The sequence below is a fragment of the Microtus pennsylvanicus genome, chromosome 10 (assembly GCF_037038515.1).
Source record: "Microtus pennsylvanicus isolate mMicPen1 chromosome 10, mMicPen1.hap1, whole genome shotgun sequence".
NCBI classification, from domain to species: domain Eukaryota; kingdom Metazoa; phylum Chordata; class Mammalia; order Rodentia; family Cricetidae; genus Microtus; species Microtus pennsylvanicus.
In genome coordinates, this window is record NC_134588.1 from 88,724,647 (window position 1) to 88,737,210 (window position 12,564).

Genomic DNA, 12,564 nt, shown 5'->3' on the forward strand with positions numbered 1-12,564 from the left:
ATACATCTTTTTTAAAAATTTTAAAAAAAATCTCTAAAATATTACTGATGTGCTATGCTCTCACATTTGTCAGTCAGACCAGCAAGAGCTGCCCTCACCCAGAGCTCAGCTTTAATATCATCCTCATTCTGATCTCTTGCTTGCAAACTGTGGCAGTAGTTTATAAGGTATTTTTAGAATATGATTGTTGTTTATAAGAAAAGTGGTTGTTGCAGTTACCTCTCTCCAGAGTATTCCTTTCAGCTCTTAAAATGTTATTAGAAATAGCACTTAGAAATTTTCTTGTAAAAAAAGTTATTTCAATATAAAGTTTTAATGTCAACATAATAATTAAACTAGAAATTTACTTTTTTTTCTCTCTTTTTTCTTTTTTTTTTTTTTAAACAAATAACATCCCTTATTTGGGCTGGTCATGTAGAACTCTTGCTTAAATCCCCGGTTTCCATCTCCAGGATTGCAGACAAACAGAATACTTATTTCCCAAAGCATTCCATTCCCCACTACTTCTTACCACATCTTAAATATATATGCCTGCCCTGGAAGTCATCTGATACTTAGGCCCCAAATGATAATATGTGGTTAATTTGCCTTTTTTTTTTAATATTTATTTATTATGTATACAATATTCTGTCTGTATGTCTGCAGGCCAGAAGAGGGCACCAGACCTCATTACAGATGGTTGTGAGCCACCATGTGGTTGCTGGGAATTGAACTCAGGACCTTTGGAAGAGCAGGCAATGCTCTTAACCACTGAGCCATCTCTCCAGCCCGTTAATTTGCCTTTTAATGTGCTGTGGTCTCAATATGTGTGCCCCTCTATGATTCATAGGTCAAAACTTAATCCCAATAGGATCTTTTGGGAGATGCTTAGGTCATAAAGGCTGTGCACTAAATAAACTAACAGTTTTAGAGAGGGATCATAGAAATTGGTTTACTCTCTCTTTGTTTGGGACTTCCTAGTTTCTAAAACTGGAAATTTTTCTATTCTTTAGAAATTTCTCAGTCTACAGTAGTATTGCTGTAGCAACCTAAACAAACTAATGTCTTCAACAAAAGTAGTGTAGTCATGTCACCTCACTGAGAAAATTCCATAGTTGACAAAACAGGCAAATTTTTTGCAAGGTTCATCCTTCAGGAAGCTTCCCACAAGTCAAGCAGTCAGCTAAAATTCCTTTCAGGGATTGCAGGGGAAGGGAAGTGTTCCTCACTGCTTTTGAAACTGGAAACTCCATACCAAGAACCCAGGCTATCTTCAAGACTGTTGCTGAAGCATAAACAAAAACAACCTCCCCCTCCCAAAAAAAAGAGGAAGGCACAGGTAGCTAGAGAAACGGCTCAGTGATTTAAGAGCTGTTCTTCCAGAGGACCCAGGTTCAATTCCCAGTACATACATGGCAGCTCACAGCTGTTTATAACTTCAGTTCCAGGGGATCCCAACACCCTCTTCTGGCCTCTGTGGGCACCAGACGTACACGTGGTGCTAGAGAAATATATGCAAGTACAGATAAATATAAAATACATTTAAAAATTTAGAGCCGGATGGTAGAAGGCAGAGGCAGGCAGATCTCTGTTGAGTTCGAAGCCAGCCTGGTCTACAAGAGCTAGTTCCAGGACAGGACAGACTCCAAACCCTTTAATCCCAGCACTGGGGAGGCAGAGGCAGGTGAATCTATGAGTTTGAGGCCAGCCTGGTCTGTAGAGTGAGTTCCAGGACAGGCTCCAAAGCTACAGAGAAACCCTGTCTTGAAAAAAAAAATTTTTTTTTTTTAGAAGAGGATAGGTTGAAGCTAAGTTACAAAGCTCACCTTTCAAGGCTTCAGCCACATTTTCATATTAAACATTATATGGTTATGAAACTTTGGCTATATTCCAGAGTTTGATAAAGAATTTTTGGCTCTATGCCAGTGAGATGGCTGAGTAGGTAATTGAGTTCTGTTCGTGTCCCACATGATGAAAGGAGAGAATCACAAGTTATTCTCTGACATACTTGTGCCTCTACACCTATAGCACATACAAACACACTAAATGTAATAATACTGTTTTTAGATTTATTTATTTATTATGTATACACTGTTCTGCCTGCATTCCAGAAGAGGGCACCAGATCTCATTACAGATAGTTGTGAGCCACCATGTGGTTGCTGGGAAGAGCAGCCAGTGCTCTTAATCTCTGAGCCATCTCTCCAGCCATGTAATAATATTTTTTTTTATTTCATGTGTGTGTGTGTGTGTGTGTGTGTGTGTGTTAGTATATGTGTTTGAGCCCATAGAGACCCAAAGAGGACACTAGACCTGGAGTTACAGGAACCTAGGTACTGTAGGAGCTGGATATCGAACTTGATTCTCTGAAAGAGCGACAAGCACTCTTAACCACTAAGCCATCTCTCTCCAGGCCTCACCCCTTAATTTTTTTTTTTTATTCTAACAGTTTTAACAAATTTTCTTGGTGCTTCTGAGAAGAAATGGCTGTTGACATCCCCCTATATCACTGTTTTCACTAATTTAATTGGATAATTATTTTTCCAAAGATTTCTGTTACAGGGCTGGAGAGATGGCTCCATGGTTAAGAGCAGCAGTACTGGCTGCTCTTCTAGAGGTCCTGAGTTCAAGTCCCAGCAACCACATGGTGGCTCACAACCATCTGTAATGAGATCTGGCACTCTCTTCTGGCCCTTAGGCATACATGCAGGCAGAACAATATACATAATAAAAAATAAAATCTTTTAAAAAAATTTAAAAACAGATTTCTGTTCCAATGTATTGACTCTTACAGTGTTTAAACCAGCTTTATATCCAGAATCGTACTTGATTCTCAACATGACTATATAAGAAAAATGGTGGTATTTTCTAAAAAGGTGAAATTACTTCCAAAGAAATGGATCAGAACAAAAACTTGGTACTCTTACCACTTGTATGTCAGTTTCAGTAGTTGGTAGTTGGTTTACAGCCAGTTGGAACATGTGTGTTTGAACTGACCTGCCTGTAATGTTGAACAGCACAGGAAACATACAGTGAGACATGGTTGCTTCATTTTGATATAAACCCCCCACTTAGTGCTCATAAAATAAGATTTAGCTCCATTTTTACATCTCAGTATGCACCAACCAACCAAAGGTGTGAAGTTTTTTGTTTGCTTGTTGTTTGCTTCTCAAGGCAGGGTTTTTCTGTGTAACAGCTCTGGCTCTCCTGGGACTCACTCCATAGACCAGGCTGGCCTTGAACTCACAAATGTCTGCCTGCCTCTCTGCCTCCCAAGTGCTGGGATTAAAAGCAGTGTGCCACCACCAGCCAGCTGGGCTTTATTCTTTAAACTTGAAAGGATTTATAATTTTATGATGTTAACTTGGTACATTGTTGAATATAAATCTTATTTTTTTTCCTCAAACAAGATTTGAAAATAGATCTATTTGTAGCTTTCCTGGTGTAGAGCTGGTAGGCATATTTCACTTAGAAAACTATCTTGACAGCCATGTTCCTTGTCACTTTTGGGGAAGAATTGCCTTTAGCCCATTTAAGCAGTGGTCAAGTGTCCAGGTGTGGTGCTGCACACCTTTGTTCCTAGCACTTGGGAGCAGAGTCAGGAGAATCTCTGTTCTTTTAAAGACAGCCTGATCTATCTACAGAGAGAGACCCTGTCTCAGTGATGAAGATGAGGAGGAGGAGAAAAAGGAGGAGGATCCAATAGCCACAGAAATGTTACTTTAACCACTAAGATAATAATTCCAGGACTGACCTACTGGACATTCTGTTCCTAGTATATTTGTTGGTTGTTTCCTTCATTGTAAACCTATTTAATGTTTTAGCAGTTTTATTAGTAAGGCAAGAAAAATAATAGTTTAAATTTTTATATTGAGCTATACATTTTTCTCCACTTCCCTCCCTTCCTCTCCTCTTCCCTCTATCCTCCCCTGTGACCCCCACACTCTCAATTTACTCAGGAGATCTTTATCTCCTTTTTGTGTAGATCCATATATGTCTCTCTTAGGGTCCTCTTTGTTTTCTAGGTTCTCTGGGATTGTGAATTGTAAGCTGGTTTTTCTTTGCTTTATGTCTAAAAGCCACTTAGGAGTGAGTACATATTATATTTGTCTTTCTGGGCCTTAAATTTTTAAAAGGAAAAAGAGCCAGAATTTTTAAAAAAGAAACACTGTATGGAGAAAATCCAAGAGATAATCTGATAAACTATTACAGTTAGTAAGTGAAAATACCAAGATACTTTATTCCCATGTGCCATCAAGAAGGAATTTGAAGATTGCACCACTTAAATATTCAGTACCTAGGAATCCTTCATGATGTGTTAAGAGCCAGGTGTGGTGGTGCAGGTCCTTAATCCCAGCATTCGAGGAGGCAGAGACACAGGATCACTGAAAGTTCCTGGCCAGCACGGACTGCACCTTCTTATAATTCATCAATTATAAAGCAAAAATAAAAGACACATACACAGACCGCTATAAGAAATTTAATGATAAATAATGCCTTTAAGTTCTCATGGAGCCGGGCGGTGGTGGCGCACGCCTTTAATCCCAGCACTTGGGAGGCAGAGGCAGGCGGATCTCTGTGAGTTCGAGACCAGCCTGGTCTACAAGAGCTAGTTCCAGGACAGGCTCCAAAACCACAGAGAAACCCTGTCTCGAAAAACCAAAAAAAATAAATAAATAAAAAAAAAAAAAAAAAGTTCTCATGGAACGTATGGGAGAGGACATTTTAAACACATGCCTCAAATGTACATGTGTTCTCTCAACTAACAAACAGGTATTGCTTGACCAGTATTTGGGGAGAGAGGGACTGGAGACAGCAAATTGAATTTACCTTACTTGTCACACATGTATTGGGTCAGATAGTAGATAGACAAATGCATTAAAATATTTTGTTGAGGCTACTTAAATTTACTTGTAGTTAAACATACATGCTTCATCCATCTCTAGGAGCAAGAATGCATGAAACCATAAGAGCAAAAAGGTGGTGGAAAAATTACAAGAAAACTTTATATTAAAAAAATAATAACCTAATATGGGTTAGCATACCAGAGAAAGCTGATACCTAATTCCCCTACAAGCAAACCCAGTAGAGAACACTAGAAGTGACAGGCATATTCAACAACAGGAATTTGTTACTGTATTGTTTTCCTTGTTATTGACTTGTAAGAGGTTTTTAATATATTGTAAAAACAAATTCTTTGCCAGTTACCTGGCTCATGAATATTTCCTCTTGGAGGAAGACTTATCTTTTTATTTTCTTAATTCTGTCTTTTGAAAAGCAGAGGAAATTTTTTATTTTGCTGAGGCCCAGCATATATATTTATATATATAATATATGTATGCATATATTAGACGTATATATTTATATATATATTACATGTATATTTCCTTTTCCTTTTTTTGGTTCTGTATGTTACTTTAATCTCTATATGTCTCAAGGTTGTATAAATTTTGTCTTGTTTTCTGTGAGAAGTTTTTATTTTACTTCATAGGTATTAAAATGTATCTATTACAGTAGCCACTAGCTACATGTAACTCTCAAGCACTTAAAATGTGGCTTGTCTGGTTAAGTTGTATTATATATACTACAATTACAAAATATATGAAAGAGAATAACGATAACTATGTTAATCTTTATATATAATAAAATGCTGATATTTGGATATATGGAGCAAAACAATATATTGATAAATTAAAGATGTTATGCAAATTACAAAAGACCCAATTAATGAAAATGATCTGTTATATTATAAAGGAAGAGCTCACTATTTTAAGGATATCCATTCTCCCAAACTAATCTATAAATTCATTGTAATTCCTATCAAGATCTTTTTGTTGTTGTTGTTGTTTGTTTATTAAGACAGGGTTTCTTTGTGTAACAGTCCTAGCTGTCCTGGAACTAGTTCTTGTAGACCAGTCTAGCCTTGAACTCACAGAGATTCGCCTACCTCTACCTCCCAAGTGCTGGGATTAAAGGCATGTGCCACCACCTCCCGGTTCAAGATCTTATTTTAATGTGTATAGACATTTTGTCTGCACATATGTCTGCATGCTGTGTACATGCCTCGTGCCCATGGAGGCCAAAAGAGGGCATCATTAGATGCTCTGGAACTGGAGTTATATACAGTTGTAAACTGTTATAGGTACTAGGAATTAAATTCTGGTCTACTTGAGGAGTAGCCAGTGAGCTGCTGAACCATCTCTCCACCTCCCAAATCCAACAGCTTTTAGAGAAAAATTGTATTATTAGGTTTAATCAAGGCTGTGTTTCACCTGTGGTTAGGGGCCCTAGTAAGAACTCAAGCCAAAGCACTTAGATACATTTATTTCAGGGCTTCCTATCACTTGACTTTTGTTTTGAAATGGGAGTCTTGTTGTTGCCCAGGCTGACCTGGAACCCAGTATGTGTCTGAGAAGGACCTTCAGCTTGGACACTCCTGCTTCCACCTCTGCAGCACTATGGGTTACAGGCAGAGTTAACCATGCTTGGTCGTGCATGCTAGGCAAGCACTCACCCAGATCTATCCTATCTCTGGTCTCTCGCTAATAATTTGATCCCTTAGCTATGAAGAGAATTTTTTTAATCATTTTTGCATCTCTGTTTTTTCTTCTCTAAAACATAAAGAATGGATGTTCTAACTAAAAGTCTATTGAGTTTGCCATGTATTTCTAAGGCAGTGATAGCGCTCTTGAACTTCTAAATGTTTCTGACCTGCTGGGTGATGGTGGCGCACGCCTTTAATCCCAGCACTCGGGAGGCAGAGGCAGGCGGATCTCTGTGAGTTCGAGACCAGCCTGGTCTACAAGAGCTAGTTCCAGGACAGGCTCCAAAGCTACAGAGGAACCCTGTCTCGAAAAAAAAATACATAAATAAATGTTTCTGACCTGTTTTAAGTGTATGTATACAATGAGTTGTTGGCTGTGAGCATTTTTAGTATGTCCAGTAATAAAAACAAGGTTGTTCTTGTCACTTTTGATTGGATTTTTTTTCAAATATTTATTATGTATACAATATTCTGTTTGTGTGTATGCCTACAGGCCAGAAGAGGGCACCAGACCTCATTACAGATGGTTGTCAGCCACCATGTGGTTGCTGGGAATTGAACTCAGGACCTTTGGAAGAGCAGGCAATGCTCTTAACCGCTGAGCCATTTCCTCCTTGCTCCTCCCTGCCTAGGAATCTATTCTACTCAATCATATGAATTTTGTATGTTCTGTATTATACATAAGCAGGACAGTGGATATTTTGTCTTTTTCTTGGTATATTTCATGTAACATAATGTTTCCAAGATTGGTCCATGTTGCATGCATCAGAATTTCATTTCCTTGTAAGTCTGAGTAATGTCCCATAACAGATATGCATGATGCTTTGTTATCCATTTATCTGTTAGCCAACTTAGTTTTTTTTCTACATTGTAGCTACTATTAATAATGTTGCTGTACATGCTGTAAGAATCATTGCCATACAGTTGTTTGATCCTTCAGTTCTTTGGGCTAGACACCCAAAAGCAGCATTTCATGCGGTAATTATGTTTAATTTTTAAAATATAGTTCCATTTATTCTTTGACAGTTTCATGCGTGTATACAAACTTGATCATATCCACCCCCAAATCCTCCTCCAGTTCCCTTTGTTAAGACTACTTTCCATAGCAGCTGCATCAGTTTATTCTCTCCAGTTTCTTACTTGCCGTTGTTCCTTTTTCCTCTTAGAAGTCATATTCATGGATATGAAGTGGTACATTGTAGTTTTGATTTGCATCTCCCTAATGATTAATGATGCTAGCGATCATTTTCCTGCACCTACTACAATCTTAAATCTTTGGGAAAATGTCTTTTAATGACTTTTTTCTGTTTTTAATAGAATCTTATAAATGTTAAATTGTGGACTTTGAAAAAATATTCTGGGTATTAGATACTTAACTAGATACATAATTTGAAATTTTTTTTCTTCTGTAGGTTGTCTTTTCACTTTTCCAGTAGGATCCTATGGAGTTCAAGAGTTTTTAATTTTGATGAAGTCTACATTTTAAATTTTTTCATTATTTACTTATGCATATATTTGTATGTCTCTATGTCCTCAAGGTGGTCAGAAAGGTGTTGGCTTCCCCAAAGTGGGAGTTCCAGGGAGTAATGAGCTGTCTGTTGTGGGTGCTGGGAGTTGAACTCAGTCCTCTTTAAAAAACTATAAATGAGCCTGGCGATGGTGGCGCACGCCTTTAATCCCAGCACTCGGGAGGCAGAGGCAGGCGGATCTCTGTGAGTTCGAGACCAGCCTGGTCTACAGAGCTAGTTCCAGGACAGGCTCCAAAGCCACAGAGAAACCCTGTCTCAAAAAAAAACAAAGCCGGGCGATGGTGGCGCACGCCTTTAATCCCAGCACTCGGGAGGCAGAGGTAGGCGGATCTCTGTGAGTTCGAGACCAGCCTGGTCTACAGAGCTAGTTCCAGGACAGGCTCCAAAGCCACAGAGAAACCCTGTCTCGAAAAACCAAAAAAAATAAAAAAACAAAAAAAACAAAAAAAAAAAAACAAACTATAAATGCTCTTACCCACTGAGGCATTTCTCCAGCCCTGAAGTCTGGCTGTTGTCCTCTGTGCTGTTATGTGTCCCTCTAATGTCTGTTCTAAGAAGCCACTGTTTAATCAGATGATAGAGATCACACCTTAGGTTTTCCTCTGAACCTTATTCTGTAGCTCTTCCATGTAGGCATTTAATCCATTCTGAGTTGACTTAATGTGGAATGTGGTGGGGATTGACTTCTTTCATGTAGAAATTTAGTTGTCCAGTTGTACAGGTTTTATTTCTAGGCTTTCAGTTTCATTCTATTCATCTGTATATATCTTTATGCTATTTATATCCTTTTGATTTATTTAACTGTGAACCAAAACATAAAAATATAAAATTTGGAACTGGGGAAACAGCTCGGTTTGCCTTGCAAGTTTAAAGACCTGAGTTTAGTCTCCCAAACCTCATTTCACAAAGCCAGGTTTGGTCGTGTGCACTTGTCACCCAGCACGGGAGAGGCGGAGACGCCCTGGGGCTCACTAGCTGCCCAGCCTAGCCTAATAACCATGACAGCGCCTACTCATTCAATCTATCTCCAATTTACTCTTTCAGGAAAATGTGCTGTGTTGTCATTCAAGGACTTCCTCTCCTGCAGGCCAACTGAAATACCAGAAAATGACATTCTGCTTTGTGAGAGCCGCTATAATGAGAGTGACAAGCAGATGAAGAAATTCAAGGGGTTGAAGAGGTTTTCACTCTCTGCTAAAGTTGTAGATGATGAAATTTACTACTTCAGGTAAAGCTTCTAAAACTAAGGGAGAAAGGACACTTGGGCTAAATTATCAAAATAGTGTAGCCCAATGTTTTGAGTTATTAGGTCTTGAACTATCATTACATAATTCCAGTTGAAAATATTAATTTAGTGAAACGTGGTAATTCCCATACTTGGGAGGCTGAGACAGGAGGATTGTATAAGTTTGAATCAGCCTGGGCTACAAAGTGAGACTTAGTTGCAGAGAGAAAAGGAAAATATTCAATTAAAAAAAATTATTGGACAGTTCTTCTAATAGTACCTTGGCTAAGACATGAGCGACTGTATAATGAAGACAGAAATACTTAGTTCTGGTTGGCAGCCTCTCTGTGGGGGCATTGCTCATTTCCATAGGTTATGACAATTCCCTTTTAACATATAGTCCATTAGACCTGACTTGTGCTCTGTGAGTATTCTTCAGAATTATTTCTTTTTTTTTAAATATTTATTTATTTATTCTGTATACAATATTCTGTCTGTATGCCTGAAGGCCAGAAGAGGGCGCCAGACCTCTTTACAGATGGTTGTGAGCCACCATGTGGTTGCTGGGAATTGAACTCAGGACCTTTGGAAGAGCAGGCAATGCTCTTAACCACTGAGCCATCTCTCCAGCCCCTCTTCAGAATTATTTCTAAGTAGAAGTGACATCACAAATACCCATTTAAGCTACTTGTTGCCCTTAGTCTCTAAGGCTTAGAGTGACTGTGGAAGGTTGTAAAATGTCATTTGTAGATGTTCAAATCTGCTCTCTGACAACCTGGAAGTGATCAGCAACTTACTCACATCTACTTACTTATCTATTTATTTTTGACACTGTTTTCAGAAAACCAATCATTCCTCAGAAAGAACCCTCACCTTTGTTGGAAAAGAAGATACAACTGCTAGAAGCTAAGTTTGCTGAGTTAGAAGGTGGAGATGATGATATTGAAGAGATGGGAGAAGAGGATAGTGAGGTCATTGAACCTCCATCTCTACCTCAGCTTCAGACTCCCCTGGCCAGTGAGCTGGACCTCATGCCCTACACCCCCCCGCAGGTAAGGTGACATGCCCATTACCTGCCTTGTTCTCAGCTCTGGTCTGCAGCAGGTTCAGACATTGCAGCCCCTGTGTATCCAGCCTTTGTTTTGTTTGAGATGATGTCGGTAACCTAGGCTGGCCTCAGACTTGTTGTGTATTTAAGGTGTGTTTGAACTCTTGCTTTTCTTCCCTCCATTTCCCAGGCACTGGAAGTATAGGCATACACTGCCACGCACTTTTAATATGTGAGCTTTTGCCTAGAAATCTGCAAAAAGGAATAATAGTGTTTTTTTGTTTTGTTTTTGTTTTATTTATTTATTTTAATGATGGTGTTTTATTTGCTTGTCAGAGCCTTTGTTTATTTACTAATTTATTTTTAATTGACAAAAATACATGTCACATCATCAAGCCAATAATAATTACTCTTTTAAATTTCATAGAGATGGTTTAATAGCAATTTAATTGAAGGCTTCTTGCCTTGTAGTGAAAAAAAGAAATAAAGAATGGTATTATGCTCTTAACTCCCTTAATTTTCAGTGGCCATACATGTGATCCTTCTGCCTCCATTTCCACCTCCTAAGTAATGATTATAGATGTATTCTGCCATACCTGGATACTTGTGTCTTTTAATTTTCCCCTTTTTATGGTTGAGGTGATTCCTATTGTATTTATTTTCCTCATTCAGAATTTTTTCAAGACTTAATTGTGAGGTCACCATTGTAGATTGCAGTCATGGAATTCAATGAAATTTTCACTTATTTTTGTACAAGGCAAGAAAGCAGTATATTTTGACCAAGAAAATGTGAGCTACAAACTGAGTATGTCTATAAAACATTTATTATTGAACCATATGTGTCTGGCTTCCAGAAACTATGTAGTTAACTTGGTGCAATCTTCTGATACCCTATGTAAGCTTTCTGTCTTACAGTCTACCCCAAAGTCTGCCAAAGGCAGTGCAAAGAAGGAAGGTTCTAAACGGAAAATCAACATGAGTGGCTACATTCTGTTCAGCAGTGAAATGAGAGCTGTGATTAAAGCCCAACACCCAGACTACTCTTTCGGGGAGCTCAGCAGACTGGTGGGGACAGAGTGGAGAAACCTTGAGACAGCCAAGAAAGCAGAATATGAAGGTAAATAGAGTCCAGGCACAACTGTCCCCACTTCCTAAGAAGAAAGGAGTGTTTTCCAGGAATGCACATGCATAGGCAGATTTTACTCTCTTGTTCTTACCACATGCACATGAATTTGGTGTTTTGGACTGTTCCAGCTAACAGAAGTATACTGGCAGTCGATGCCAGTACACGGAGTGTTGCCTCTAACTTGGCCTCAGATCCTGGTGGTGGTGTTGCCACAAATTTCTAAAAAAAAATGGTATTAAAAATTGCACGATTTTATTTCATTTATCCCTGTAGGCACACACATTGAGCAGGGGAGTGACTATTCAATAATGTTAACTTTAATTTTGATTAAAATTCACCTACAAGTGGCCTTTTAAAATAGGTGTCTTCTGTTATGTCTTTTAACAGCCAAAAGCTGTAAGTTAAACTCTAGGCTCAGACTAGGTGTGCCTGGTGCTGTGTCTATGTTCATACCTAATACTTGGATGCTTTTGACAAAGCTCAGCTGTCTTCATTTCCCCTTTACTCTGCAATTAGATCACTTTGAGCCATGAATTATTAGTACTCAAATATTTGGTGGTTCATAGCCATAAATTCTAAGAGATTTGTGGTGGTTTGGATCTTTTGTTGTTCTAGTTAATATTGGATATGACTTTAATGAATGAGAGAAAGCAATACATTAGTTAGGCAGGCCTTTTAACCTTTGAGTTGTAGTTTTTCCATTTTAAAGATTGTATGTAGATAATGTTCCAATAAAAGTCTCCTTCCCCACAGTGGTCAGTACACTTCTTGAGTAAGTCCAGATCCCTTTTTTTCCAGCAAGCATATATTATGAAGGCTGCTTCTTTTACTAAAGTTTATGAAATCTCCAAAACAACTCTTTTGTAAAAAAAAAAAGTTATATTTCTATTACTTTTATAATTCTTATAAAATTATCTGACGGTCTTCCTTACGGAACTTCTAGTGAAGCCTAACCCTGCAAGATGCTCTGCCAAAAAATATTTTGTGGCAAAACCTCTTTCAGAAGCATTCCAAATTCTAGGCATAGTCCTGAGTTAGTCTCCTAGATTAATAGATTAATAATAAAGAACCTTTTTATTATTTGTCATCCATCTTCTGAAGTATGACCAGATAT

At 38.3% G+C, this 12,564-nt stretch overlaps 1 protein-coding gene across 46 annotated transcripts in view; it reads left to right on the forward strand.

Annotated features, from left to right (window-relative positions):
* Pbrm1 (polybromo 1) overlaps positions 1 to 12,564 on the forward strand; it is a 100,632-nt gene that overhangs the window by 74,170 nt on the left and 13,898 nt on the right. For 23 of the 46 annotated variants that reach the window (XM_075988950.1, XM_075988976.1, XM_075988987.1 and 20 more), the window contains 3 exons: positions 9,096 to 9,279; positions 10,118 to 10,328; positions 11,225 to 11,441. In XM_075988950.1, coding sequence (XP_075845065.1) covers positions 9,096 to 9,279; positions 10,118 to 10,328; positions 11,225 to 11,441 — 612 coding nt within the window. The remainder of the gene's footprint in view (positions 1 to 9,095; positions 9,280 to 10,117; positions 10,329 to 11,224; positions 11,442 to 12,564) is intronic. The other 23 variants (XM_075988956.1, XM_075988977.1, XM_075988988.1 and 20 more) reach the window with 1 other exon arrangement.